Source organism: Rissa tridactyla, chromosome Z (genome assembly GCF_028500815.1).
Source record: "Rissa tridactyla isolate bRisTri1 chromosome Z, bRisTri1.patW.cur.20221130, whole genome shotgun sequence".
Lineage (NCBI taxonomy): Eukaryota > Metazoa > Chordata > Aves > Charadriiformes > Laridae > Rissa > Rissa tridactyla.
In genome coordinates this window covers 86,538,417-86,566,282 of record NC_071497.1, presented here as the reverse complement: position 1 = coordinate 86,566,282, position 27,866 = coordinate 86,538,417, and the positions used below count along the sequence as shown (strand labels likewise).

The following is a 27,866-nucleotide window of genomic DNA, read 5'->3' as shown; positions in this document are numbered from 1 at the left end:
CAAAATTCAGCAGACTTTGGGAAACGTATAAATGGTTGTCTTTGATATTTTCGGAACTTTTAGCTGTGCTCTGATCACAATTTCAGGTTTTGGCCACAGCTATGAGGGCTTGAAATTGCTATTTTTAATGAAATCTAGATTTGTATGTAATTACTGATTATTTTTTTTAGAACAAAATACGACCCGAAAAGAACAGGAAATACTGCCAGACTCCTGATAAAATCCCAAGAGTTGGCTTGACTGAATTTATCAGCAAGCAGTTGATTTCCTTCTTAATCTGGTTGTACCTTAACTCCTTTTCGAGCAAAAGCGGTGTTAGAGGACTTCCAAAATAACCATATTTTGTTATAGAAGTTGGCACTGACATGTGTTAGGCATTTAAGTGTGAATTTGAGCAGTCGAGGGGAATATGGCACAGTGTTAGGAAACAGCACCGGGGAAGTTGGACCTTGTTTCCCGAGCTTGCTGCCTACCTGGGAGGGAATTTTCTGGCGACTGACATCACCTCTGGGAGTCTTTTTTCGGCTCTGGGTGCCTTTTTTTCGGCTCTGGGTGCCTTTTTTTGGCTGCCGTTGTTCAGCCAGGCTGTAACCCCTTCAGGTCCGGCTCAGTGGGATGACAGAGGTTTCTAGGAACGGCTGCGGTATAAAAATACGTATTTTAATACAGCATCTGGATTCGGATAATTGAAAAATGTGCTTTTGGGATATTAATTAGGATTGCTGAAAGGAAAAGTTCATGGGAAAGTGTAAGCGTGTCATTTCAGTGAGAGGGCTCTTCTGTAAAAACGTGGTTTGCTGAGTATTTTAAGTGCGTGCGTTTTGTATCTAAATAAAAAATATGCATAATTGATATAATATAAAATACACAGTGAAACCGCCGCGTGGCCCTAATTACTCACAAAATCATATACTTCGTATCAGAGGAGGCAGCAGCCTGACATCTTTAGTCCAACCGGCCAGGTTGCGAGATACGTTTTAGCACGTTGTTCACCGTGAAAAACCCAATGAAATCAAAGGTACAAACGCCCTTTTCTCCTGAAGGATTTTACGTAGTAAAAATAAAACATCGTGGAACTAGTGCCCGAAGACCTCACAGACTTATTCTCTAATCACAGAAGAACATAAACTGCTTAATACTTACCACTAATTATCCTCCTGTACTGTGCAATTCGGTATTAAACCACAAAAGCATGTTCAAACACCATTAAGGGGCAAACCTACAAAAGCAAGAAAATTGTAAGGCCAAATTCCGGGGGTGTTCCGCCGCGCGCAGGAACACCCCCGGCCCCGCTTCAGTCCCGCCGCGTGCACTGCACATCACACACAGACACGTCGCGTCAGGAGGCGCTTAATTAACGTGACTTGTGCCCGTATTTAGAGAAACGTCCAAACCTTGGTGCTGTTTGGCTGTAAACCCCCGCTTTGGCCGTCGGGGAGGGCCCGTGCGCAGCACCCATGGGTGCAGGAGCACGTCTCTGCGTTCGCTGCGTGCCATCCTCTCATCCCTCCTGCCTTCCTACCCCTTCTTCTGTTCTTACCCAGTTTTACTATCCGAAGGGTTAAAATTCACTCCAAAAGCTCAATTCTTCATCTTTAATGGGAAAATTGACAAATGTTGCACAAAACATCTTTTGTTTGAAGATCTCCAAGGAAAGATAGATACCCGACAGTTTCCCTCCTCCGGGCAATATTCCTGGAGAACTAGAGACAAAAAGATTTTATGCAAAGAGAGGGGGAAAAAAGACTGTAAGAAGCAAAAATGGTAACGTTGGTACGGCCCAGTCCGGCATGGCATCGGGGAGCTGGGACTTCGGTAAGATCTGATGCTTTTCAGGCGCCCCAGTCCCAGCCTGGATTTAGGTCCTCTCCCCGTGTGCCGGAATGAGATTTCAGCAATAAGTTCAGATGCTGGTTTCTTGAAAAGCGAGCAGGACTTCAGAAATTTTTGCAATGTGCTGGAGGTTTAAAGGGCAACTGGGTGTAAGCAGCAAAAGGGAAGCGAAATGATGTGGTTTAGTAGAGGAGGAGAGGCAACTGTGAGGAAGGAGACATGAATAAACCAAAAAGGCGCTGGCAGAACATCAGGTGAAGCTTTCTGTGGCAGGACACAGAGTTTTGACTCGGGAATAATCTCCCATATTTCTTAATGTAGAGGTAAACCTGATAAAATGTCAAGACACGTGCTAGAGGCCTCCTGTGCTGCGGCTCAGCTGAGCTGCTCTCGCACACTCAGAGCCAGGACAGCAGAAACCTTTCAGTTTTTGTGAAACCCTTTTAATTCCATCCTTCCTTCTCAGGTGACGCGAGCGCTACCCCAGTCAGGAACACAACCCCAGCAGTTGGGGCTGGGAGAACACCGTGCTTCGCCTGGTGGGACGCCCAAGCGCTTATTTTCCCTGTGATCTGGGGACACTCTCTTGTAGGGTCTGGAATCACCAAGCGGTATTTTCTGTTTGTTAAGTACCCATTATTCCAGATTCTTTTGTCTTTGTTTGAGCAGTATCCTTAGAGAAAGCCTTGCGCAGGGCCCTCCCTTCTTTCTTCCGGCAGCATCCCAGTTTTATCATCTCCGCCTTGACCAGACCTCGCACCGTGCCATGTCCCTCTGCCCTGCCCGTCCCCTGGGCTGCTCTCCCAGCGTGACGGGGTTTAGATTTCCCTGTGTCCTCCCTAATTCTTTGAGGTCTTCAGGACCGGCCACCCCACCTTTCTGTGTGCTACCCATCCTTGCACCCAGCAGCAAAACCAAACCGTACGCTTGGTACCAAGGCTGATGCGCACGGGTGGGCAACGCAAAAGGAATTTACCCTGTTTTCCAGTTTTTCCAAAAATACACTATCTCTGCCCCTACTTTTGCCTTGCTCTCTGAGGTTGGGGGTTATTTTCACATACAAATAATGACCAAGTATGAAGTTCATCTTGGGAGCAAGTTACGCAGGTGTAAACGTGCCCTCCTCATCCTGAGCATCCCGGGAGCTCAGAGCCACTGTGGCAGCCCAGCCTCCTCTGCCGCGGGCACCTACTCGTCCCCAACGCCTTGTGCATCGCCACACAGCCAGGTCACGGCTCACCGCGACCAGGGTGACCGTATTTCATATTTCCCCTTGGAGTCGGGGCCGAGACCCCGAGCGTTGCCCTGGCAGACCCTGTGCCGGAGGAGCATATTTGGGGAGCCCCAGCCTCTGATCCCCTTGGCACCATTGACTCGATGGAAGTGCAGCCCCGACGCCGTGCCCGTGGCCTCTCCGAGCTTCGGTTTCTCCGTCTGCACAAAGGGAAACAGTGACAGAATAATATTTAACTGCTAGATAGAGGGGCTGCGAGGCCTAACTATGTAACAGCTGAAAATCTTCCATATGGCAATGTGCAATAAATGAGGAGCAGCGTTCCTCTCCCGCTCCCTCCCCGGATTCTTGTGGCAGAGTGGGAAGGAATCCGAGTTTGCAGGATCCCACATCTATGTTCAGTCCTGCAGATCATTTAGCAGAGAGGAGGGTAGTGAGAAACGCTTTGGAGTGCTTTGATCAGCGCTGCTAACGGTTTACTATGTAGACAAATTGCTGCATGTGACTGGAAAAAAGGCCACGTTTTGATTCTTAACATTAGCCATGTGTCCGTTTGCATGGTGTCCACAACTTTTTCTTACCTTTTCCACATTTTTTTCCTTTTTTTCATGTATTGTTTTAAAAAATAATTGTCCAACAGCATAATAATATATATATTTTTTTGAAGTTCTGGTGCAAGTAGGTATTTATCATTTAATAAAACACTGAACTCACTTGGGAGAATATATATTATTACTAATGAAAATCATTATATTAGAGTGTGATTTTTTTTCCTAAAGACTGAACGTAAAATCAGGTCCTTGATGGCCTTATACTTCCAAAGCCATTTATTTATTTTGTAATGGCAGCTATCGCTAATGGAGAACGATTGACCAGGAATGCGTGGAAATCTCTCAGCGACACAAAACGAGCACTGGTCACTCTAGACTGTACTTCAGCCGCAAACGCAAAGATAATCCCTTATAACCTGAAATTACGTGTTTATTGTGAGGTGTGGACAGTCGGTGAACTGCTTGGCACTGTGTGAAACACTAAAAATTCTCTCTGGTTACTTATTTTACCAAATACTTCTCCAGTGGACTCTAAACAATGGTACGATGTCCGTAGGTTCGTACTGGCACTGTAATTTCCACAGGTAGGAACCTCCCGTCGCTTCAGCCTCTGTGCCTTGGGAACAGAGAGAAAATGTCAGAAATGAACCTTAAACCCAATTTCCTGTCCTTATCCGTAGTGAATCCCAAACTGAAGCCCATGGGATGGTCAGGCCCATAGTCCGGGCCAGCAGAATTCCCGACTTTGGGCTGGAAAGCCCGATGCCACCTTGCAGTCGTTGTAGGGCCTGTTTATGATGCCAGGGCAAGGTGGAGAAGCCGTCGCAGTATCGCTCACCTCAAAGGTTCAAATATCATGAGTCAGCCGCCCTCCCATCTACAAAAGAAGAAATCGTGAGATTTTAAAAATAGTCAAGATTGGGTTGGCTTTATTAGCCTTTGAGGTTTTCTGCCTCAGAGTTCCCATTTCCCAGCTCTCCTCCACGCTTACCAGAGTTAGAAGCTCGGTCTTCAAAATGCGAAATCCGAGATCATCCTGTAATCAATGACTACGGCAGCTCTGACTTTCCAGAAAAGAAAGCCCACCAAACCCTCCGATACTCAAGATAAAATGGTAAAAATTGGCAATAGCGCCTTCATGCAAGAAGAAATCCTGGCCCATGTGGTTTAACTTTCTCTTTTGGCTTTTCACAAGCAGCGTAGTCAAAAATAAACCTAGTGGCAAATGGATATTTTAGATAGACGGTTTTGTTTAAAATAGATTAACTGTAAAGTATGTTTCTATGCTCTTTTTTGGTTTTTTTCGATAAGAGAAGTTTTATGGAAGGCGATGGATAAGCCCCCCGTGCCCTGCCCAGCTCCTAGTGGAGCTGAGGGGATGCGCTCGACCCCACCGTGCCTTAAAATTGGCTTGTCTGGAAAGCAACCATTGGATGCAGCTTTGGTTTTCAAGAGCTAGTTTTGATCTAGGGGTTTAATACGTTATTAACTTCATGTGCTGGCTAGTGAATACAGTCTGGGTAGCATTTGAGGTCAAAGAAGTTTGATGTTTTACAGATTAAACTTGGCGGATGCTTGCAAAGATTGTCCCCTGGTTTGTTACACCTATGGATGCGCCCGTCTAACGTGTTCGATACGTACAAACATACCAGAATTCAGTGGAATTGGCACTGGGCATGACACCCCTGAGTCGTAGCTGGCCAACCATTTCCATTCAGAAAAAAACCTGCAAAAGTACTTTTATTGAAATTATTTTGAAATTTAGTCTAGGCGCTGTCACGATGACCAGACTCAGGCACAAAGAAACCGTGGGGACAAGGACTGTGGTCGTGGCGTGGCTCTGGGTGCTCTCGGGGTTCAGACGCAGGCTGAGGCGGCGCCGCCGGCACCCCCGGCTCTTCAATCCCGGCTTTCTGCTGGGATAACCACCCCTCAGGGCCACTCCATGAGCTGCGCCCGCTTAAAACATCTGCTGGAGAGTTTGTCCCCTTAACGAGAACGAGAGGAGGTAGTTCAGTGCCGGGGAAAAGGCTGGCTTCCTCCTGGCAGGGAAGCCTGGAAAGCAGGCGTGGGATTATTGGGTTGATGAGGATCGCCATCAATAGGTAGTCTGTAATATTAAAGCAGATGTATCCACATTTGGCTGCTTTAAAGTAGCTTTTTAGAGACTGTGGCTTTTAGGATCTGATTTATTCATATAGCATCTGTATAATTAGATATTTATACTGCATTCAGTCTATGGTGCACAAGTATCTGAATGCGAACCTCTTCCTGGAGAGAGAGGAGGGAGAATATTAATGTACAAAACTGCAGGAAAATAAGTGTTACCTTTAGTTGCAAGAGTTACAAAAAGAGATAATTACAAATGGCGTCGCCTAGTGTTCAGCAGGTTAATCTCGAACTCAGGTTGGGATCCTCCAAAACCAGAAACTGGCCAAGATCGTGCCCCCTCTGTACGTCTGTATAAGGTAGATGATGGTGCAACTTGTTCTTGGTTTGCCCAACATCTGGATGAGCTTTCCACAAGTCGGTTTGCGTCCCCTCCGGACATCCCTTGGGATTTTAACAAACCTTTAGCTCAGCTCTGGCATCTCCTAACACAGACCTGGCTTTGGGGGCACGGAGCTGGGCTTTGCTTCTCTCTGTTTTGTTTTGCTTAAGTAGGAGAGAGGCTGGTCGGAAGAGGCTGGGGGGGCGCGAGGTGGGGCTTGTCTTCATGGGACCTCTGAGCAGAGGTCCTGGTCACGCAGCTGGGGCAAAAAGCTACAGCTGGGTAAAATTCTTCACATCTGGGCATTCAGAGCCACTTCTCCACCCACGGCGGGTACGTTTTAATAACTACACTCAAGGATTTGTCTAAGAAGGGTGAGATTATCCAAGTGACCCAGACTTAGAGGAATACTGGCTATTTTAGTCATCTCACTTGATATTTTACCATAATCCGTTTCAATTTGTGACTGCAAGCGTGTCATCCAGCACATAGCCTCCCTTTCTTAGCCCCTCTTCTGAGGACCTCAGGTACAGTAGCGTTGGGAATGACTGCTCTCTCTTCCTGCCAGCATCCTTTTTCTGTGGCTTTCTGGAAGGGCTGATTCCAGGCACGAAGTGTGCCGGTGGTGGAGCCGCTCCGTTGGGGTGAGAGGACGCCACCCAGTGCAGTTGAGCGAGGAGGGTGCTCAGCAGCTCACAGGATGAGGCCCTTTCCGAATTCTCTGTCTTGAAAATCCTGCTGGAAAAGCAGGGACCCATTCCCTCCTTCCTCCCCTCCTGGGCCAGGAGAGGTGGCAGAACCCTCCCTTCTCCTCCTCCTTTCTTCTCCTTCTTCTCCTCCTTCGCCTTCTCCTTCTTTCTCCTTCTCTTTTCTGCTCCTTCTTCTCCTTCTTCTTCTTCTTAGATTTCTCCAATATTTCCTCACCATCTTCTGGAATTTGCCGCTGGGATCTGACACAAAAGAAGCAAGGAGAGAATGGAAACGAGTAAATATATACCAAAGTATTGAAATTCTATCACAGATGTTACAGCAGTGATGATTTCTAGGCAGCCCCACCTGGTTTCTCGCCCCGTTCACCAGTTGGCCATACCTTGCCTGGGTGGCTGGTCCAGGGTGACCAGCAGTGCAAGCGGAAAACGGAACAGGAGGGCTGTAAAAGAAATTATTAAATTAGATAACGCTAAAGCAACTGGATTCTGACAACATGGTCGCGTACCATGGCACCCCACCCCACCACCACCACGCGTGGGGTGCCATGGTACGCGACCATGTTGTCAGAATCCAGTTGCTTTAGCGTTATCTAACTACCACACAGTAGGTGCCATATCCACCTGAATTTGTCCCTACTTGTGTTGCGTTCAGGGAATCTGTTTATACCGTAAGCACACGGATAAGTTACACCTGATCAGCCTTGTTCTGTTATCGGGGACCTAGAAGATGCTGAAAGAATGATGCCTAGCCCAGAAAGTGCTGAAATATGCAATATTGGAGCATTTTGTGCATCTCTTAGGTTGTATGTATTTTGAAGTCCCCTGCCCTTTGGTGGCATTCCCTCTGGGTTCGGCATAACACCGTTTTTACCAAACCAAAGGTTTAAATACTCATCCTTGACCCTTTACATGGAAACCAAGTATCTCTTGGGCGATGGAGAGGACCCTTGTGTCAGGCAGACCCACGGGGAAGCTGCTGCTCCTCATCGGTGCGGTGCTGGTAGTGGCGCGGGGCGGTGGGACACATTGTCCCCACGTCACTCCTCCCACCTGCGCCTCGGCGTCTCCACACCGCCAACCTCTCGCTAAGACGAAGGACGTAATTGCAGCATTGCCGGCATCACTAAGGGCTGGAAGATGCCGGACACCCGCCAGATGTGGGGGTAGGTGCTCGGCAGCACGGATGCTGGCATGGGGGCTGCAGGGGGTCCTGCACAGGTGCACCCTCACACCGGCCTGGCCGGCGCACAATCCTGGTGGCAAATCCTCGCCTTTGCCGATGCCGAGTCCTGCCGGGGAGCTTGGCTCTGCAGCAGCCCCCGTCAAACACAAAACCCAGCGCACAACAACCGCTTTTGCCTGGTTCAGCGAAAATCCCCACCGTGGCTACGCCGCGGCCAGATGCAAATTCATCGAGCGCTGCATTTGGAGATTAAAACACCAACAAAGATTTAATTTTTTAAAAAGGCTGCTTCTCCTCAGATAATTCCCCTTATATTTTTAGCGGTTTGCTCTTTTAATCAATGGGCTCCCGTTAGCCCAGCTCAGGCCCTGGAGGTGCGTCCCTGTCTGTGCCAATGGCAGACCCGCACTCCCGAAAGCTGGACAATGCCATGCGGGGGCTGGACAATGCCATGGGGGGGGCTGGACAATGCTATGGGGAGGCTAGACGGTGCCATGGGGCAGCTGGATGATGCCATTGGGCGACTGGATGATGCCATGGGCTGGCCGGATGATGCTGTTGGGTGGATGGACAATACCAAGTGGCAGCTGGACAATGCCTTGGGGGCTGGATGATGCCGTGGGGGGGCTGGACGATGCCTTGCGGGCTGGATGATGCCATGGTGGGTCTGGACAATGGAATGGGGTAGCTGAATGATGCTTCGGGGGCTGGACAATGCTATGGGGAGGCTGGATGATGCCGTGGGATGGCTGGACAATGCTATGGGGTGGCTAGATAATGCCATGGGATGGCTGGACGATGCCTTGGGGGCTGAATGATGCTATGGGGGGGGCTGGACGATGCTGTGGGGTGGCTGGATGGTGCCATGGGGCAGTTGGATGATGCCATTGGGTGACTGGACAATGCTGGGGGGGGGTGGGGCTGGATGATGCTTTGGGGGCTGGATGATGCTTTGGTGGGGTTGGACAGTGCCGTGGGGCAGGTGGATGATGCCATTGGGCAACTGGATGATGCCATGGGGGCTGGACGATGCCATGGGGAGGCTGGACGATGCCGTGGGGCAGCTGGACGGTGCCATTGGGCAACTGGACGATGCTGTGGGATGGCCAGATGATGCCGTGGGGTGGCTGGATGACGCCGTGGGGGTGTCCCGAGCAGGGCTGTGTTGGGGGGCTGGTGGGGCGGAGGGGTGTAGGAAGGGGTGGATGGGCGGCGGAGGACAGCGTAGCCTGGTCTTCCGTCATTTCCAAGCCCTACACGTGGTCAGCATCTCTCCGATAGTATTCCTGGCTGTTTATTAATATTATGGAATTTATGTAAGATACACATTTCTATTTCTGAAAAAAGAAAAAAGGATCAAATATCCGGGACAATCACAAGTTCCCGAGCGAGGCAGGAAAATATATTAAAGTTATCTCAATGTATGTGTCGAACGCAAATATGATATGTTAAAGTAATTAATTTTTATTGTCATGTGTTGAGAATTATGTTATAGTTATGGGCTTACTCCCTGCAAACCGCATTAACTTCTTATCCTGTTGTGTACAATATATTTATACTGAAATTCTCCCATTCAGGCGAATGAAAGCACTAATATGACAGGATCCAAATTAAGTTGGACCGTTCCCCGCGCCGAGGTTGCAAAAAAACAAACCCAAATCATCTGCAGTCATTTTCGTGACACATTGGTCACGATTCAAGGGCTGCCTTGCAGAGTCGCGGGGCTCTCGCCGTTTCCATGATCCGTAGACATCGACACGGGAAATTTTTCGAATTAGCCGGTGCCAGTCAGAAAAAGCTTGTTCTGCGGGGGTCGCTTCCGTGGCAGGAAAGCGATGAAGTTAGACAAGTTAAAGGTCCATCCAACCTAATTCTGTGGTAAAATTTGCACTAAAATGCAATGCTCGTTGTAGAACTTTGTGTGGAGCTGTGAAACTCCAGCTTTTATTAGGAGAGAAAAAACTCTGCTTTGCAGTTTGCAAAGGCCGGGGGGGGGGGTTTGGGGAGAAGGGGCTTTATTTCTAGTATTTCTAGGGGTGTATTGAAAACACCAGTTCGGGGGTTTTTTTTCTAAATAAATGATCAAAGCACTTTGTTGTTTTTCACCTCTGGAGCATTAATATCCACAGTGGTAGGAAGCTGGTTTTATAAAGTGGATTTACTGGTGCAGTGAAGGCTCTGCCGGTCTGTGCCGAGCCCTGGGTCCGAGGAGCCTTTTTCCTGCCTTTCTGGTGGAGCGTTTTGTCGCCCATTGACCTGCCGTCGTTGGGATTTTTGGCCTTATGTATTCTACGCTGAGGGTGGTTTAAAGGTTACAAATGTGATCTTGTCAGATTGACAACTAACTGTTCTAATGAGGAAAAAATCCTCAAAGCATGAAATTTGAATGAAATGTGTGATTATAATTCAAGTACTGTTTACCCAAACCTCCGGGGACCTCCCGAATAAATGCAGAACAAGTGAGTTAGATAAACCTCTGCTCCTTCTTTCCCGGTTTTTCCCCTTCCTCTCGCGTCCACGGCCACGCACGGCCATCCGGGTGGAAAGCGGGGGAAAAGGCAACTTTGCGGGGTGGGCTGGGGATGGCGTTCCCCGCGCTTTTTGCGGGCGATGGATGCCGGCCGCGCCGGGGAGCGAGGAAATAGGGGCTTTGAATTATTAAAGTTGAGCCCGCAGACTGGCTGGATGCTCGGATGGCATTTGCTTCGGCATATGCAAATGATTTAGTTTCATTTGGGATCAATTCCCAGGGGCCCTCCTTTCCTGTGATGCTCTGAATTTGGCAGGCTGGAGTCAGTCCCGGCGGGGGGGGGCTGTATCCCCCCCTTCCCTCCCCGCCCCCCCCCCCCGCCCGGTTGTGTGCGGGGCGATGCTTGTCAGCAGCGGGACGGGGCCGCGCTGTTTATTATTTAAAACTTACAAAATAATTTTTAAAAAAAAAAATTAAAATTAACGGGGGAGGTGGTGAGGCGGGGGGGAAGGGGTGGTTTGCGCGGGGCTGCGCGGGCGCGGCAGCTGCGCACAATGCTGGGAGCGCGCCAGCAGCACGGACAGATGGCGGAGTTATTAGATGTGCATCAGACGATTCCCTTCCTGCCACTCGCTTTTTAATCAAATTAAAACAAAAAAAAAAAAAAAAAAAGAGGGGGGAAAAAAAGGGAAAAAAAAAAAAGACAAAAAAGAATTAAAAAAAAAAAAGGAGGGAGAGGGGGAGGCAATTAAGCGCATTTGTATTCCGCTCGGTAATGGGCCCGGCTCCGCGGGCGGTGCGCGGGGCGGTGCGCGGGCGCGCGGGGCGGTGCGCGGGCGCGGGGGGGGGTGGGGGGTGGTGGGGGGGGGTGGGTGATGGCGCGGGGGGGGAGCGCAGCCTCCGCCCCCGCGCGGCGAATGGTCTCGCCCTGCTTTGCATATCGAGCGCGCCTGGCCCGGCCATATGGGAAGATGCGAGTGGAGGAATTGTTGTGAAAAAAGGGAAGAAGCCGAGTTTGAAATAAAAAAGTTGGGAGCGCGGGCGCGGAGGGGGACGGCGGCGGGACCATGTACTGCGCATACACCATCCCCGGCATGGGCGGCAACTCCCTCATGTACTACTATAACGGGAAAGCGGTAAGCGGGCGCGGCAATTAAAGGTGTAATTTGGGCGAGTTGGGCGGCGGTGGTGGCGACGGGGACGAGCATCCTCCGCGCCGCGCGGGCCCGCGGGCGGCCGCCGCTTCGGCCGCCGAAGGCGCGTTTGGGGGGCTTTTAGTGTAGTTTGGTTTCTTTTTTTTTTTTTTTTTTTGGGGGGGGGGGGCGCTAGGAGGGTTTAAAAGTTTGGGGTGAAGTCAAAATAGCGCAAAGCAAAAAAAATAAGAAGAATAAAGGGCGGGGAAGGGGGGGGGGAGCTGCGCGGGTGCGGGTCCAAAAGTAGGCGTAAAAAAAAAAAAGGGAAAATGCCCCAAAAGCCCCATTCGCACCCGCATTGCGGGGACTTGGCTGTGCCGGCTCACTTCGGGCCTTTTTATTTTTTTACTTCCCCCCCCCCCTCCCCTTTCCAACAGAAACGCTTTATTTAAGAAGAAGAAAAAAAAAGTAAAAAAAAAAAGTAAAAAAAAAAGTGTCTGGTATTTTGTGCATAACCCCAGCAGAAGGTTTATACTTGCCATCTGGAGGTTTATTTTTTTTTTCTCTGGCTGGGTCTTGAGAAAGAAAAGTATTTCAGTATATTTTAAAATATTTGGGGGGGGGGGGGAAGGGGGAAGGGCGAGGTAAGGAGGGAACTGTTGCTGAAGGGAGAGGAAAATAAAATTGGGCAGTGGTGGGAAGGGAGGGCAGCGCGTGGGGGGAGCGCAAACCGCTCGGCTTCTGCCTTCTTTCAACTTTCCATCCTTCATCCCATCCCAGTCGGGGCGGCGGAGCCGGGGGGGGGGGGGTGGGGGTGCGCGGGGATGGGGCGCACGGGGGGCTGTGGAGGCATGTGGGCCGGGGAGCCGATCCTCCAGCCAGCCCGCAGCCTGTCGGGGGGGAAAGGCACTCTCATGAATGAACATCTGTTTGAATAACTGACTTTTTTTTTTTTTTTTTTTTTTTTAAAATATGCTTATTGGCGAGAGTTGTGGGCCTCGGCTTTTGTTTTGAATATTTTTGCAAAGAACGCGTTGCGGTAAGGCAGGACACAGCCCGCGGGTAGAAACTAAGGGTATTTGCACAGGAAAAACAGTTGACATTTAAAATTTTTAAAAAGAAAAAAAAATATATATAAATTTATTGTGGGGTGCTTCTTTTTTTCGCTTCTATTTTTTTTTTTTTCTTCATTTTAAAGAAATGATTCCTATTCCAGAGCTGTTAAGGCTACACCTAAAGTCTACCTGACATTCCCATGCATGGCAGGGCCGGCAGCCTCGGTAGCTTTTAAAAGACAAAAGTTCCGAAGCGCTGCTATTCATCCTCAGTAAGTAATAAAATCCCGGCGACAGCCGCCCGCGAGCGGGAGGCAGCGATGCACAGCGTCAGGCCCGCGCTAAACAATTTCCAACACTTACACCAACTTTCATCATTATTGGCATTTTTCTGGCAGGGGTGGGGGGGCGAGACGGAGTGTTTGATAAGTCACATGGAGGTGAGGGGGGTTCTATTTGTTGGGGGGTTTTTTTCCCAATTATTCTGTTTGTGTGTGTATATATGTTTGGTTTTTTTTTTTTCCAAATAATTAAACGTAAAGTGAAATTCCCGGCCTGCCTGGTGAGCGGCCCTACGCTCTGTGCCACCGCGGCTGGGGACGGTGAGACCGTCCTGTCGTCCTCCCGGAAAAATGCCGACTGCGACATCATAACGCTCATAAACCCCCCTCGCCTGCCGGGCCCCTTTTTTCCCCAATTCTTTGTGTTTTCCAGAAGGTAGAAACCGGGCTGGCTCTGTCCCGGGAGATGCGTTTCCAGGCGCCGGTGGAAGGTGTCGGTGCGAAGCCGGCCTGGCCTCGGCGGGGACACAAAGAGGGAGGCGAGGGTGCCCGCGCCGCCGGGGGGGACAGACCCCTGCCCGTGGGGCTGGGGGTGATGCAGCCCCCCAACCTTTGGGAAAGGGCGGGGGGGGATGCGGATAAAAGTATCCCTGCGTCCACTTGCCAAGGCGATTTTTTGTGTTTTCCAGAGCCGGCATTGTTCTGGCTGCGGTTCCGCATTGTGCGGCTCTTGATGCGGTGCCAGGCATCGTGCGGAGCTCGGGGATGCCAGGCAGTAATTGTCCCCCACGCCGCCGCGCGGGGACCCGCCGCGCAGGGGGGGGGTCACCCAGTTGTCGGGGCAGAGCAGGGCTGCGCCTTCCTTCTCCCCCAACTTCCCTTGGGCAGGAAAGACAAGAGTTTTGAATTCTTCCTTCTTCCTTTTTTTTCTCCCCCTCCTTTTTCTCCCCCCCCTTTTTCTTCCCCCCTTCTTCTTCGCCCCCTCTTTCTTCCCCCACTTTCCCCCCTTTTTTCTCCCACTTCCCCCCCCCTTCCCCCTCCTTTCCTCTCCTTCCACCCTGCTTCTTCCCCCCCTTTTTTTCTTCCTCTTTTTTCCCCCCCCATTTTTTCCCCCCCCACTTTTTTTTCCCCCTTCCCCCCCCCCCCCTTTTTTTTTTTTCCCAGTGACAACTCAATTACTTGTTTAAATTCAGTTTGAACTCTCTGAACTGCGAGCAGGCAGCGGAAGCAGGTCTTCCCTGGGAATAAACAAAAGAAGAAGGGGGGGGGGGAAGGCAAAATGATTCCAAAGCCCTCTGAATCGCAGTTGCTGTGGGAAGAGGAGCGCGGTTGGGTACAGAAGTCACAAAAATGGCTGGAAAAAAATTCAACTGCCAGAAAGGCGAGATTTGCAGAACACGTTTTCTGCGATTTGCTGTATTCCGCCCCCCCCCTCCCCGGCTCGCAGGGCTGTTTTAGGAGAGCTCGCTCTGGGGGAGAGCACTTTTTGCCTTTAACTATTTACTGATGGGCCTCGGTAAGAAACCTTTTCCTTCACGTCTCTCGCGATAAGAGGGTATTTGTTGTAGAAAATGTTGAAAGAATAGCAAACCTGCCGGCGTCAAATAATAAACTGGAAAGATAAGGTGGTGTTTGGTGATGACACTGATGGGATGAGATACGTGTCGGGCTCCCGATGCACTTTTTTTCTCCTAAAATATTATAGAAAAGGCGTTTTAGCCAAGGAGTTAGAAATGTGCACTATTATATCGTATCCGTGATTAACTAAATTAACACTTTGATGACGTTGGAAGCAGTGGAACAAGCAGAGCCATTTTTTCCCTGAGCCTGGCTTCTCGTTGCCCGCGACGCGTGCGATATTTTCGGATGTGCACGTTACCTGGGAGGGGAGGGATGCGGGATGGCTGTCTAAATTCGATTTTCAGAATTGCTTATTTGCTAGTGCATCTCACTGAGATTTTAATAAAGTATTATTTGGTCATAGACGATATATTTAAATGCAGGGAACTATAAAGAGGGAATTATTGCAAATGGAAATGAAAAACAAAAGTGGCAAAATTTTCTTTTAATGGTATCTTAAGATCACATCATCAGCTCCCACCACGCGCATGTGTTAAATCATATAGGGAAACCTATAATTATTGTAATTGCTCTTTTTGCTTTATCCTAACAAGCTTCAACCCATCTCTCAAACTAGTTGTTTTGAAATAGTTATTTGTCAAGTCATCAAATCACAAAAAAGTAAATGCTAATGAGTTTTCCCTGTTTACATGCTGTCTGCTGTTCTTATTATAAAGCTTTTCAACTCCATAAAGTTCCGAGCTGAAGATGAATGCTCCCTGGTATCGTTCCTGCTAATAGGCCAGGCCAAAGAGTGCAATAATTCCATGTACCAACGCGTAATAATGACAAGTGCGGAGTTGTGAATGGCACGGGGCTGGCGGCGCGCGGGGAAAGTTGTCTTCGGCAGCGGGAGGAGGGAGAAACCCCACCGAGGAGACGCGGGACCCCCCCGGAACACCCCCTCACCCCCCCGCCCCTCGCCTCGGTCCCCGCATCCCCGGGGCCGGAGCGGCCTCGGGCAGCTCCATGCTGCTGGGGGGGGGGGGGGGATCTGCTTCCATTAAAGCAGCGTCAGGCGGTGCTTCGCTGGGAATACTGGGAGCACTGGGAGGAAAAAAAAATAAAAATTTATTAGGCAAAGTTACAAGATACTTTATTTCCGAAGGGGTTCGCGGGGAGGGTGGGATTTTGTAAGAAAGTAACGCTGAATTTACAGCTCCCTCATCAAATTGCATCCACAGAGGGGTCGCTGGGGCTTCCTGATTAGAAATCCATATGTGCGCGGATGCGAGGCATAGATAGAACGTCCGGAGAAACCCGGGCTCTGCTCAGCGCCCGGCAGAAGCCAAAAGCCCCGCCAGACTTTTCCAATATTTGGGGGCTTTATGGAAGGGCTGGACGTTTGTTTCTGTCATCAATGAATGTAATCTGGTAGGCTCCCTGCCGACAACAACAAACCCAAACTGTGTAAATTATATGCATATATATATATACAAACACGTGAAACTATGTATATAGTTATATATACACGCGCGTTTTGACACAATCAGTGGGTTTGTGTTTTACGTTCTGGAGGAAAGGGAAGGGAGGCGGAGGGCGTTTGTTCTGCATCTTTGAGGTAGCAGAAATAACCGTAGCGCTTGTTTTTAAGGAGCAGGAGAACTTCCCATCCCATTAAAATTTACACTTGGCAGGTCCCGTCGCTTTCTCTGTTCGACGTGAGGGAAAGAGAAGCGGCCTCCCGTTTGCAAAGCTGCGTTTTGCTGAGATATTGTAGGAATTGTTAAAGCTCAGCGTCCTGGCAGGATGTTAGGTTGAATCTTAGTTTTAAATATGCTTTGCATGTGCTGATCAGAGGGAAGTTCACCTCTCCGGCTGGGCCGGTTTGGAAATTATTGCAGTGGTGGGGTTTTTTGGTTTTGCTTTTTTTTTTTCTTTTTTTTTTTTTTCCTCAAAAAGAAATTATAAATAGAAATTTATTTTATTTGGTTAAAGATTTGACGGTAGATGTGGAAAATGATGTTTGAGTGTTGACATCTTCTAATGGCGTATATTATGAGCTGCTTTTTTGTGGGCAGGGCCGGGGGGGGGGATTAACAAAAGATCTAATGGCTGGTGCAGTCTTTAAATACCTTTCCAATTGATCTACAGGAAATTGTGCAGAAGAATTGTTTGTTTCCTGTTTCAGTATAAATCTGGTTTGCATTATACTTGGTTTACTGTAAAATTGCCGTGGCACTTTGGAGACGTGGGATTTGGTTCTCTTGCAGCGGGAATTTAGTTTGAAAAGTGAATTTTTTAGCCTGCGTCGCCCAGTTGCTTTTTCCGAGTTTATGATACTGTGTTGCTAGCGGAGCTTTTTTTTTTGTTATTATTATTGTTATCGTATGGTGGTGGTGGTGGTGCTGCGTTAGAGCGGCCTGTGGAGTTGTGCAGCCTGGCGGGGTGGTGGGAGAGGTGCCCGCAGGGCACGCGGGGCCGGTGAAGGACAGGGGGAACTGGTCCAGGCACACCCTACCTGCGCTGAACTGCCCGCCCTTCCTTTCTATTGCTTTGCCTTCACTTTTTTTTTTTTCTTTTTTTTTTTTAAAAAAAGAAAGGGAAGTTAGTTTTTTGTGGAGCTGATCAGTGCCTATCTGCTGCTGGTTCCTGGTGCTGCCGCCCTCCTCCCTCCCGCAGCCTGCGAGGGCATCTTTTAACTCTGCAGGTGTTTTTCCAAACGGAAAGGAGCTTAAAATCATCTTTTCAAAATTCCAGGGCCACGCAGAACTTTCAATATGTCATTGCCAACGCTCAGTAATAAAAATCGGCATATTTTCTGCTGAAAATAACGTTATGTAGAGGAAGAAGCTAGTTTTAACTAACACCGGCCAGTGCATACCCGCTGTTTTCATATCAAAAGTGTTTGTATTTATTATTGTTTGGTGAATCAAAAGGTCTGCTCCGGCGGCGGGCTGCGATCGTTACGTCAGCAACGAGCTCTCCCTCCCTTCTCTTCCTCCGGACGGGGGACAAATTCTCAGGCGCATTAAAAACTTTCCGTGGGTCTCTCCGGGTGCGGTGGGGCGACGGCCTTCCCAGTCGTTGCCCGGTTCCCCGTAGGTGTCACACAGGGTTTAGCCTCTACCTTTGTTCCGGCCTGGCCAGTCAGTGTCACTGATCCCCAAAAAATTAATCCAAAAATCCAAAAGTATAGATTCCACTGGAATATGTTTCTCCCCCCCTCCCCACCCCCCCAAATTCAGGGCAGGTCTTGCTTTTCTCAACTTACTGAATTTATGTGTCTTCGTTTGTAAGGTTTTTGGGTTTTTTTCTTTTTTTTTATATTTTTTTAGGGGGTGGTATGTTGGTTTTTTTTCTTGTTGTTGGGTTTTTTTTTCTTGTTGTTGGTTTTTTCTTGTTGTTGTTGGTTTTTTCTTGTTGTTTTTTTTCTTGTTGTTGTTTTTTTGTTTTTCCTGAGAAAGTATTATTACAAGGTTACCTCCTGTACGTCAAAGGGACTTTTAAAGTTGGGAGTTGGCCGCAGGAGGAGCAGAATCAGACCTTTGCTCTCGAGGCTCCCGTCCCTTTGTGCTGTGGGGTATCTGGTTTCCTACGGCACAGCGTCACCTCGGGATGCTCCCAGCTTTTTCCCAGGCAGAGGTGCCCACGTGAAATCCGGCACAAACCTCCCAGCTCCGTTTTAACCTCGCCTGCAGACAAACACACTCCGCAGTTTGCTGCGGGCGATGTGGCACTTGAGCTTTGAATTCTTTCCTCTGTAAGGACGTTGGTTTTGCCTATGAAATTAATAATACTTTAAAAAAAAAAGAGAAAAAAAAAAAAAGAAAAAAAAAGGCAACACCCCCCAAAGTTTGAGCAGAGGAAATTTCATCCACCTGCAGAGCTTTATTAGGTGTCTGCACAGGAGTGGGGCTGGTGTGAGAACTCATGTGCACAAGATCAAATTGTTCTTTAAGCCCTTTTTTTGTAATGAAAAGCAGCTGAAGAGCAGCAGAGGGGTCTGCAGCCCCCGGAGAGGGAGGGAGGGAGCTGGGTGCCGCCGGGGTTCAAGGGCGCCGGGACGCGGCAGCGCTGGCCGTGGCTCCCCGGCGATGCCGTCCGGTAATTGGAGGGGCCGCGCGGGGAAGGTTGTGGGGCAGCTGCTGCCATTGTCACCCACCCGCGCATGAAATAGGGGCCGGAGACAATCCCGGCCAAGGTTCGACTTGGCTTTTTCACCTCTGGAGCTGCAGAGCAGCGGTGGGTGCGCGCCAGCCCCAGCCCTGACAAAGGGGACGGCCGCGGCGAAAACCAAACCTCGCCGCTGTAAAAATAGCTCTTTGCTCACCCCGTGGCCTTTCGTAATTGCAGGGAAAGGAGTTTATCCAGCATCTGGTTGAATCATTGTTATTAAATTCTGTTATTAGCCCTATACGTTGGATTTCTTTTTTTTTTCTTTTCTTTTTTTTTCCCCTGAAATCCACGATAGCAGCAGTCGTACCTCCTGGAAGACACAGGGCACAAATAACTCATCCCTCAAGGACAACCTCATGGAAAAGGTCTTGTGCAGCCTATCTGGCGACCCCCCTTTTTTTTTTTAGGAAAAATAAAAAAAAAAAAAGAATAATGCTGAATTACTCAATGGCTTTCTAATGAATAAAACAAACCAAATTGATGTAACATGCATATTTAAACCCATTCAGTTAAGTACTGACGTGATTAAAATAATCAAATGTATTACTTAAAAAATTAAAAAGGATAAGTTCTGCGCCCCATTATTTTATTGACTTTTAAATATCAATTGCAGAAATGTTTACGTTCCTAATGGCATTATGAAGCTAAACTGGGGAATCGGAGGGAAAAAGTTGATTTCCCGGCATGTTATTATTGCCGCACCTGCCGTGGCGGTGGCTGGGGAGCGGCGTGGGGACAGGGCCGCGTCCTCGGGCCCCCTCTCTGTGGGGTGACGGGGACCGCGCACGTCTCTGAAGCGCCGCTTTGCTTTTATGCTCCTTCTTTCAGAAATCTTCCGCAGCTTAGAAAATAATATGCACATAGAGGGAGAGGTAGTACGCGCTGATACCTGCTGTATGACCCCGGCAGCAGGGTCTCTGCATCCCTGTATGTTATAACCCTTTATATTATATGGGTTTGTATTATCATTGGCAAAAAGCATTAATCTAGGCGCGAATCCCAGCTGGGTAAGGCTAAACCTGCTTCAATACAATCTCCACCAAGTGCGACTTCTCTACAGTTGGCAGCACAGTGCTGTGCCCCCCCCGCCCCCGTGGTCCCTGCGCCGCACCGAGGGATGCTCGGTGCTGGTCCCTGCCGTGGGCTTCCCGCCGCGCTTCCCGGGGCTGACCCGATGTTCCTCGTCTTTCCTGCATTTTAGCTAAATCTTTGTTACTGCACACTCTGCTTCTTACAGTCTTGAATTCGATCGTTGGGAATGGGAATAAAGGAATAGTCCGGCTGCTTTTAGATGTGGCTCTGCCCCCACGTGAGACGGGTGGAAGAGAAGAGCAGCCGCAGCAGTGAGGAAGCTGTCAGTGGCTTTGCGGTGGCCGTCGGTTGAGGTGCGGAGACAATTACCCATTTGGAGTTAGAGAAGCGTTTGAATTCCTACGATTTCCGAACACCTGATACGTATTGCGTCTCTCTTACATCCCCTCCGGCTTCGCGGCGAAAGGCTTGCAGAAATACATCCCCAGTCATGCTGTGGCTGTCGGACTCGAGGTTTTTCCAAATTAACGCTATTTCCAGAATTAAAAAATGCTCTTCAGCTGTGGCACAGGGGAGGGAGGGGGGTGTAACCAGAAACCCAAATGTATTTCTTGCCGTTACAAACCTTTTCCGTGCCTATTGCAGAAGGTAAATCCCTGGCGTCTGCGATTGGCACCGGAGCCCGTTAGATGTCCGTGTGCTCCTGGTGCTGGTCCTGCGGGAAGTTGGGCCGGCAAAAGGAGGGACGCGGAGGGATCAGGCATCTTCGCTGCCATCCCCAGTGTGGTTTGGGAATGGGGACAGCTGCCAGGCTTGGGGGTGGCAGCTGCCAGGATGCAAACCTGGTTTTCCTATTAACACCTGAAAAAGAGATGGGGTAGCACTGAAAACTTACAGACGGTGACAGAAGGTGATAGGCAGCGCTTCCGGAGAGTAATCCCGCTTCCCAGCAGTCGCCTAATGGATGAGGAGCCTGGGTGAGGAGGCCAGGAGCCCTCGCAGAGCGTGCGGGGTGGTTTGGGGGCTGTGGGAGCCGCTGCCCGGGTGGGTGCTCCCGGGCAAATTTAGTCACTACATAGAACGTCACTTTTTCTTTCCCACTGTTGGAGACCTCTGACTCGTAAATAAAAGCCATCTCCAGGATAAAACTTACCAGTCGCTATTTTTATCAGGAAAACAACAACAACAACTGGTGTGGAAGTTGTTGAGGGGTTTTTTTTTTGACTTCCTAAATTAGCATTTTACATACTGTTCACCATTCCAGAAGTTAAACGCGTGTTGGTTTTGGTGCTTCATTGGAATACAATGCTTTTCGGGCTAATCTGCTTCAGGCAGAGATTGGTTGCAAGGTGAGCGGTCCCCTGTTCAGCCCCAGCTCCCAGTGGACGATAGCCGCCATCCGTTGGGATGATATTTTTTTTTTAATTATTTTTATTTTAAATTATATTTTTTTTCCTCCCCAGCCTGCCCTTTCTCGCACCACTGGCAGATGTATGGGGAAGGGGCGGGGGGGGGGGTCACTTCTGATTAGAAGAGCCAGTGTTCAGTGCCTACGGAGAATTCGTGTTCAGTACGGTTTCAGGAAGCGTAGGATAATAGTCTGCTCCAGCGTCGAGAAGGAATAAATATCCTGCCCCCCCCATTCCCGGGGAGCACCGTCTCCCCTGGTTAACGAAGCTCGAGCGCCGTGCCAGCGCACATCTGGCTGGTGAGGAAGGGCTGTTGATTCTGCCAAAGCCAAGAGAGGGCACCTTGTAGGGGAAAATAAAATTACACATGTATAGACAGCTCTGTACTGATCACTTCTGGCAGAAGCCTGTTTCTGATAATCCCCCTCGCTGCCTGAGCCACACACACAGATCTGTGGAAGTCGGAATACAGAATAAGCTGGGCCGCTCCGGTTGCACGCAGAGATCTGCCACAATTTTGAGGTCGCAGTTGTAGATCTTCAAAAGATCTCGACTGAGGTCTTCAATTTGGTATGCTATTAACTCATAGGATGGTAATTTGCTTTCAGTGTCTTAGTGTCTTATTTATAGCCCTAACTATTTTTCATAGCAACTTTTACTGTGCTGGGGAGGGGGGGGGAATTTCCAATAAATAAAATCACGCCATGTTCAACCGTCCTTTTTGTGTCCCGTAGCTCTGTCTTTGATCTGAGAGGAAATCGCAGCATTTTTAGTTTCATGGGACAAACTCCTCAGTCTGGGGGGGAATAGCTGGTGCGTGCCCCAGGGAACCGGCCGGGATGCGGGAATGCCGTCCCTGCCAGTCTTAGCCTGGGTCCAGCACCGCCGCAGCGTTCACGTTTTTCATTTAAAAGCAGATCGTAAATGCTTTCAAAGCACAAGTGTGATGAAAAACATTTTGGGGAAGTTCAGAAAGTTTCGTGCAGAAAGAGTAGACGGTGGCAACTGGGCTGCTGACTCAGTTGGCTGCGTTTCTGAATCGCTTTTAATTGTTGCTTAAATATTATGTATGTGACTATGGGCTCGCACTGTTTGTAACATCGTGATGTCTATCTGTGATGTCCAGCCTGCTGTCCTGCTCACCCAGTGCAATTTTATAAGGTTTTGGGTGCTTCTGTCAAGCTGTCATTTGCAGAAAAAGGGATTTTCTTGAAGTTGCTGTTGTTTTAGTCTCCAGTGAGCCGTCCACCAGATTCCCGTAAGCACGTACACGCGTGCAGTGGCTTCGCTGGAAATATTCATGTGCTTAAATCTGGGCATACTAGAACTCCCAGCTGGAGGAGATGCCAGGGCTCTCCCTTGCAGAAAAAGACGAGGGGGGGCTGTAAATACAGAGCTTGGCGTGTTGCTGTCTTTGCAGTTACCAGCATGCGGGTGGGAGCGCTTCCGGGTCAGAAGTTTTGAAACTCTCTGCCTTTACCTCTTCCTTTAGAACGGTTGGAATGATTTGGTTCCCTTGGCCGCAGAAGTAACCGTGAGCGGTCTGGAGATGCTGGTGATGGGCTGCAGCGCTGCCCTGGGTGGCGATGGAAGCTGTTGGCGGAGAGGGACGAATGGCAGGAGGTGTTCCAGGGCTAGCTGTGCTGGAGTGTGGCCTCTACGGCCGTGGTCAGGGGGAGTTTAACCCTTAAACTCGGTCCCACGTCCTGGAAAAGCCCTGCCTCGGTGTGCTGGGGGCTGCAGGTCCCGGGAACAAGAGCGGGAGGACTCCTGAGCACCTCTCCTTTTCCTGGAGAGGCACACAAGGTATTCCAGTGGCAGTGTAAAGACATAGTTTTACAGCTGATCCATGAGATAAGTTCTTGAGTTACTTGTATTCTTCCTGAGAGCTCTGGAGAAGCACGTATGGCATTGCCCAGCGTTGTTTTAAAGCAGAGCTAAGGGTTGTACCCCCACAACGACTGCGGGTCCCAGGCCTTGCCCACTCCTCTTCGTGCTTGAGCAAAGCAGGTGACACCCCAAGAGAAGCTCCACAGCTTTATTCCGGTGCTGATGCCACCACGGAGATGTCCTTCGGTCTGATGACGCCCATTTGCTAATAGATAGGGAGTAATGGGTTTTCTGAGCAGCTCCTTTCCACTTTGTGGCAGAGACACGTTTTTTGAAATATTGCTGTGTCGGGGTACGAAGTCTGGTTCATAACCGTATTTACTTTGAGATACTGATTACTGCGGCTAATGACTGCTTTATTAGAATAGGAATACCTTTGGCTTGGCCTGTGGCTCTCAACTAACAAGCTAATCTTTCAGTGCTCCTGGCAGCCGTGTGTTCAACCGCCTCTTGTAATTTTGAGTTAGGATGGTCATATTTGTGTAAATGCGCTCGTGTGTTTTAAAATCATGTTTTGTACCTATCTCGTTTATCAGCCCCAGCGAGCGCAGCATCTTTTCAGACACTCTTTTCCGCGGTGAGACTGGGCATCGGGAGATAACGGTGTCGCAAACCGGCAAATGTTTTATCCCGGAGCTCGTGATGGTGTGCACAAACCATCATTTTTTCCGTGCAATAATTATGGTGTTAAGAGGCATTTGTATTGTGTGCTCTCTTTCAGCTTGCACCACGTTTGGTTCCTGTTATGCAAATACCGCTTTAAACTTAGAAATGCCAATTTGCATTAATATTTTGGTTTCATATAGCTGGCTATTGCGTTGCAAAAACAAGTGCATTTTAATGAGCGTTTGGCAGAATGTTAAAAAAAGATATGGTGCTCATTAAATGCTATTCTATGAAATGCAGTAGTTTGTTGCCAAAAATCATTAGGATAAAATATAATGCAAGTTAAGGCCCCGAGTGTAGCCCTCATCAAAGAATGCTGCGGCGCTCTGGAGCTGCGAAGCCGTGGTGCTGCTCGCTGCGTCCTGCAAACTGCTCTCCTGAACTGCAAAACGGGACTATTCGGAACTTTTCAGCCTTTCTTAAAACCTGCTCGCCCGTCCCTGCGCCATCGCTCCGCATTTCCGTGGCTAACCTTCCTGCTCTGAGCAAGCTCATCTCGGCCTCTCTCGGGTTCCTTTAATTTATCTGCTCCTGCAGACTTTTAAAAGACATAAACACTAAATTGAAAAACAATATTTCATTCCCTAATGCGTTTCAGAGCCTAATTCTGCAGCCCGCTTTTCATTAGGCGCAGGTTTCCTTTGGCATCCTTGAACCAGAGTCCTGCGCGAGTCGACGGCGTTGGCGCGGCGAGGAAGGACCACAGCATCCCTGCAGGTCACCGGAGACGCTCGGGAGGCTCTTCTGCTCCTGGGGGACCTTTCCGTAGAGTTTTCTGTCGTTAGTCCGAATTTATTCTGTATAGAAACATCCACACGCACACACGTATGTCTCTCCCCTCTCCCGTGCCAAGCACCGGGAGCTCTCGGGATTTTCTGCCCCCCCCCAGGTCACTCGTTCCCCGCTGGACGGAACTGCCTCTGCCTGGCAGCCAGATCACCCCGCGGAAGAAGGAATGCGAGCTGGGAAAGCTCGCCCTCCTCCGACACTTTTTTTCCTCTTTAAAACATTTTTTTGGCGTATTAATACTGGAAGTTCTTCCAAGGCTGATACTTGAGAAGCTGCTTTTCTGCAGGCTGGCTGCAGGAGGGCCAGGACAGGGTTAAAGGAATTCTTTTCTTCATTACTCAGAAGTGATATAGACTTTTCTTTGACTAATGTAGCTTAATTAGTGGTCAATAAAACTGAACATTGTTGAATTGAAGTTCTTTGATCAAAATCCTTGGCATGGTCTCCCTTTCTTTAACTAGCCACCATCTTGAATTCATTTGGAATCAGTAGTGTAAACAAGTTTAAAACTGGTTCTTTTATAAGAAGTCAGCAGGCTTGTATAGCTGTGGTTTCTTTCTTTTCCTTTTTTTTTTTTTTTAACTTCTGTAGGCGGCAATTCAAAGCGGCGTTAAATGAAAACAGTGCTACACCCTGAAAAGTGCTTTTTTTTTTTTTTTTTTTTTTTTTTAAAGTTGCATTAATTAATCAGGATTCGGTGGTTCCTCCTTGTTCCATTTCTCGTCGTAATCTGTATTTTCTCTCCGGTGAATAATTTCGTCGTTATCTGAAATCTGTCTTGTTTCCTAATTGGGCAGCAGTTGTTGGGGGGGTGTTTGGGGACTCTGCAGTCGACAAGCAAGCGAAACCAGAATTGGAACGGGTTTTAAAACCCGTGCAGGGCCTTGGGCTTAATTAGGGAAGTGCAGCTTTAACTCGGGGTGATGTCGAGCAGCAGTAACTTCAGAAAAAGCCTTGATGTAAATTTTGCTTGAGGTGTTATTTTAAGAATGACATCTTAGAAGGTTTCTGGTAAGCGAACAGTTACGCTCAGGAAGGGCACAGTTCAGCTGATGGGCAGAATGTGTCCTCTAAAAACATTTTTTGGTTATATTTTCATTGTTTACCTAATAGTTAGTCATTTCAGCAGTGAGCTTGAACCAAAGACAAAGATGAAAATGCTCAGTCATTGCTAAAAGCTTTGTGAAAAGTCATTGTTAAATGCCCAGCTTTGTTTAAAGCTAAATGGAGCCAGGACACGGCTATCAGTGCTGACAGGGAATAAAGTCCGTGTTAAAACAGCGTCGAGATTTTGATCGGCAGGGCTCTCTTTATAAGACAGATGAAGCAGGCTGAGATTTTCAAAATATATATGTTTATCATTAGCTTTCCTTTAAATGCAGTTATCTAAATGATAGCGTTCATATTTTTTATAATGCCTTACGAATATGATTTAGCTAAACTCTGAAAGAAAACTATATGGGGGGGGGGGGGTGTTTGATTTTTTTTCTTTTCTTTTCTTTGGGAAGTTTTGGGGTTGCTGGGGAGGGTTTCCTAGCGATGTCCTGGCCGGCTCCCCCCGCCTGCCCCTGGGGCTGGCCGAGTCACCTGGAGCCCAGGGAGCTTTGAGTGGCAGCCCCGGATTTTGGCGTGTTTGAGTATGTGACACTATTCACGCTCGTGGGACTCGATTCGGCAGGCTGTGCCTGGGCTGTTTTGTGTGCCTAATTTGTGGGCACAATTACGGTGATTGCATAGCCCGGCTGTGTACAAAGGATTACGGCGGAGTCGCGGGCACAAGTGCTTCATTTACATGCAGTCATGGTAATGGGGAAAACACAACTCGGAGCGTGTTTGAAAATCAGACCCCGAGAGTACCCTTCATTCAAAGTGCTTTTTAAACACTAGCAAACTAAACTTCTCAAATACAGCTGCGCGCAGCTCGGGCTCTGAACCGGTGGAGCTTTAATGGCAGTATTAATTTATTCTTTTCTTCCCCCCCCCCACCCCCTTCCCATTTGAACCCGCCCATCTTCACATGACAGAGTTTGAGTTTGAGTCAGACTCGCCCCAGCCCAAATCTGCGTCTCGACCATCTGAATTTCCCATGGTCGCGTTTAAATCGGGCAGGTTCGCACAGCCCTGATACTCTCGATATTAATCAGCTTTGCTCAAAACCTCGCCCCAGCGTAGGCAAGCGCTGCCCGGGCAGCAGAAAGCTTGCAGGCTGCTTTTCCCAGCGCGATCCATCCCCAAAAAAATGAGATTTCAGGAGTTCAGACTTCCGATGTGTTTATTTAAGCCTCGTACTGCTGAGGGGACACGGGCAGAGCGTAGATCTTTGTAGCCCGGCCGGGTCCTGGCTTGGAGCTGGCCTCCAAACATCCCCTTCCCATCCAGCTTCATGCATTTGGGTCTCCTCCTCCTCTTTTGGGTCAAAAATATTCTATAACGTAAATCTCCCGCTGGAAATCATAATGAAGAAGTTTCAACAAATGACTTGCATATTTCCTAACTGCTTCTGCCTTGCTCTGGGCTTTAATTGTAGGAGGGACTAGGAGGAAATTGCTCTGCGGCGATGACATGAACAGATTTCTTTCTTTCTTTGAATGATGGCATTTTCAACTTTTAATCCCTTTCATCAGAAACTGGGTGAAAATCATAGTCCTAAACAATAATTAAAATAAAATTTCCATCTCTTGACAGAGAGAGAAATTGTTTATAGTAAATGTGCCTTTCAGCCTTCCCTCATGCCTTCTCCCAAAAGGGCTGATTAGGATGTAATAATTGGGGATGATAGCAGGAGGAAGACGACAATTCCATTTAATTAAAGATAATTTATTTTACTTTAACTTGGTGATGTCCCACATGAATAAGAGTAGATTTAGCAGATAGATTTATTAATGGGTACTGACATCTCTGCTGACATAAAAAGCAAACATTTTCTTTCCTCATTGTTTTTATTGTGTCTCGGCACCTGAAACCGCTGTGTGTCCCCCCCCTCCCGCCGATCCCTGGGGATGAAGCCATTTCCGCGGAGGGCACAGCTCCTCCTTCGTCACTCAGGTGGGGCTGAGGCGCTGGGTTCCGATCGGGCCCCACCAAAAAAAATCAAACTGCTGGAAGCTGGAACGTGGTCTGGGCTCCTTTCTGCTCTTCACTGAAACCTTCATTCCCACTGGAGCTGGCTGAGCACCCAGTTATCCCGCAGTTCCCCAGTTCAACAGCCAAAATCCTGGCTGCTGAGGGAGCACGCACCCAGCTCTCTGTAGAGAGGGTGCAGACGTGGTGCTGAGGGACGCGGTTTAGTGGTGGACTTCGCAGTGCTGGGTTTATGGTTGGACTCAATGTTCTTAAAGGTCTTTTCCAACTTAAACAGTTCTATTCTGTGGTTCTTTGCTAGCCCAGGGCTGGGCTGGAG

At 48.8% G+C, this 27,866-nt stretch overlaps 1 protein-coding gene across 26 annotated transcripts in view; it reads left to right on the top strand.

Annotated features, from left to right (window-relative positions):
• Positions 1-27,866, top strand: part of LOC128902255 (transcription factor 4-like) — a 237,109-nt gene that overhangs the window by 157,383 nt on the left and 51,860 nt on the right. For 2 of the 26 annotated variants that reach the window (XM_054184880.1, XM_054184875.1), the window contains exon 1: positions 11,367-11,608. The exons of 21 other annotated variants lie outside the window; for them this stretch is intronic. In XM_054184880.1, coding sequence (XP_054040855.1) covers positions 11,540-11,608 — 69 coding nt within the window. In that variant the 5' untranslated portion in view covers positions 11,367-11,539. Of the gene's footprint in view, positions 1-11,365; positions 11,609-14,308; positions 14,458-27,866 lie in introns of those variants that run through there. 3 more of the 26 variants (XM_054184876.1, XM_054184874.1, XM_054184878.1) reach the window with 3 other exon arrangements.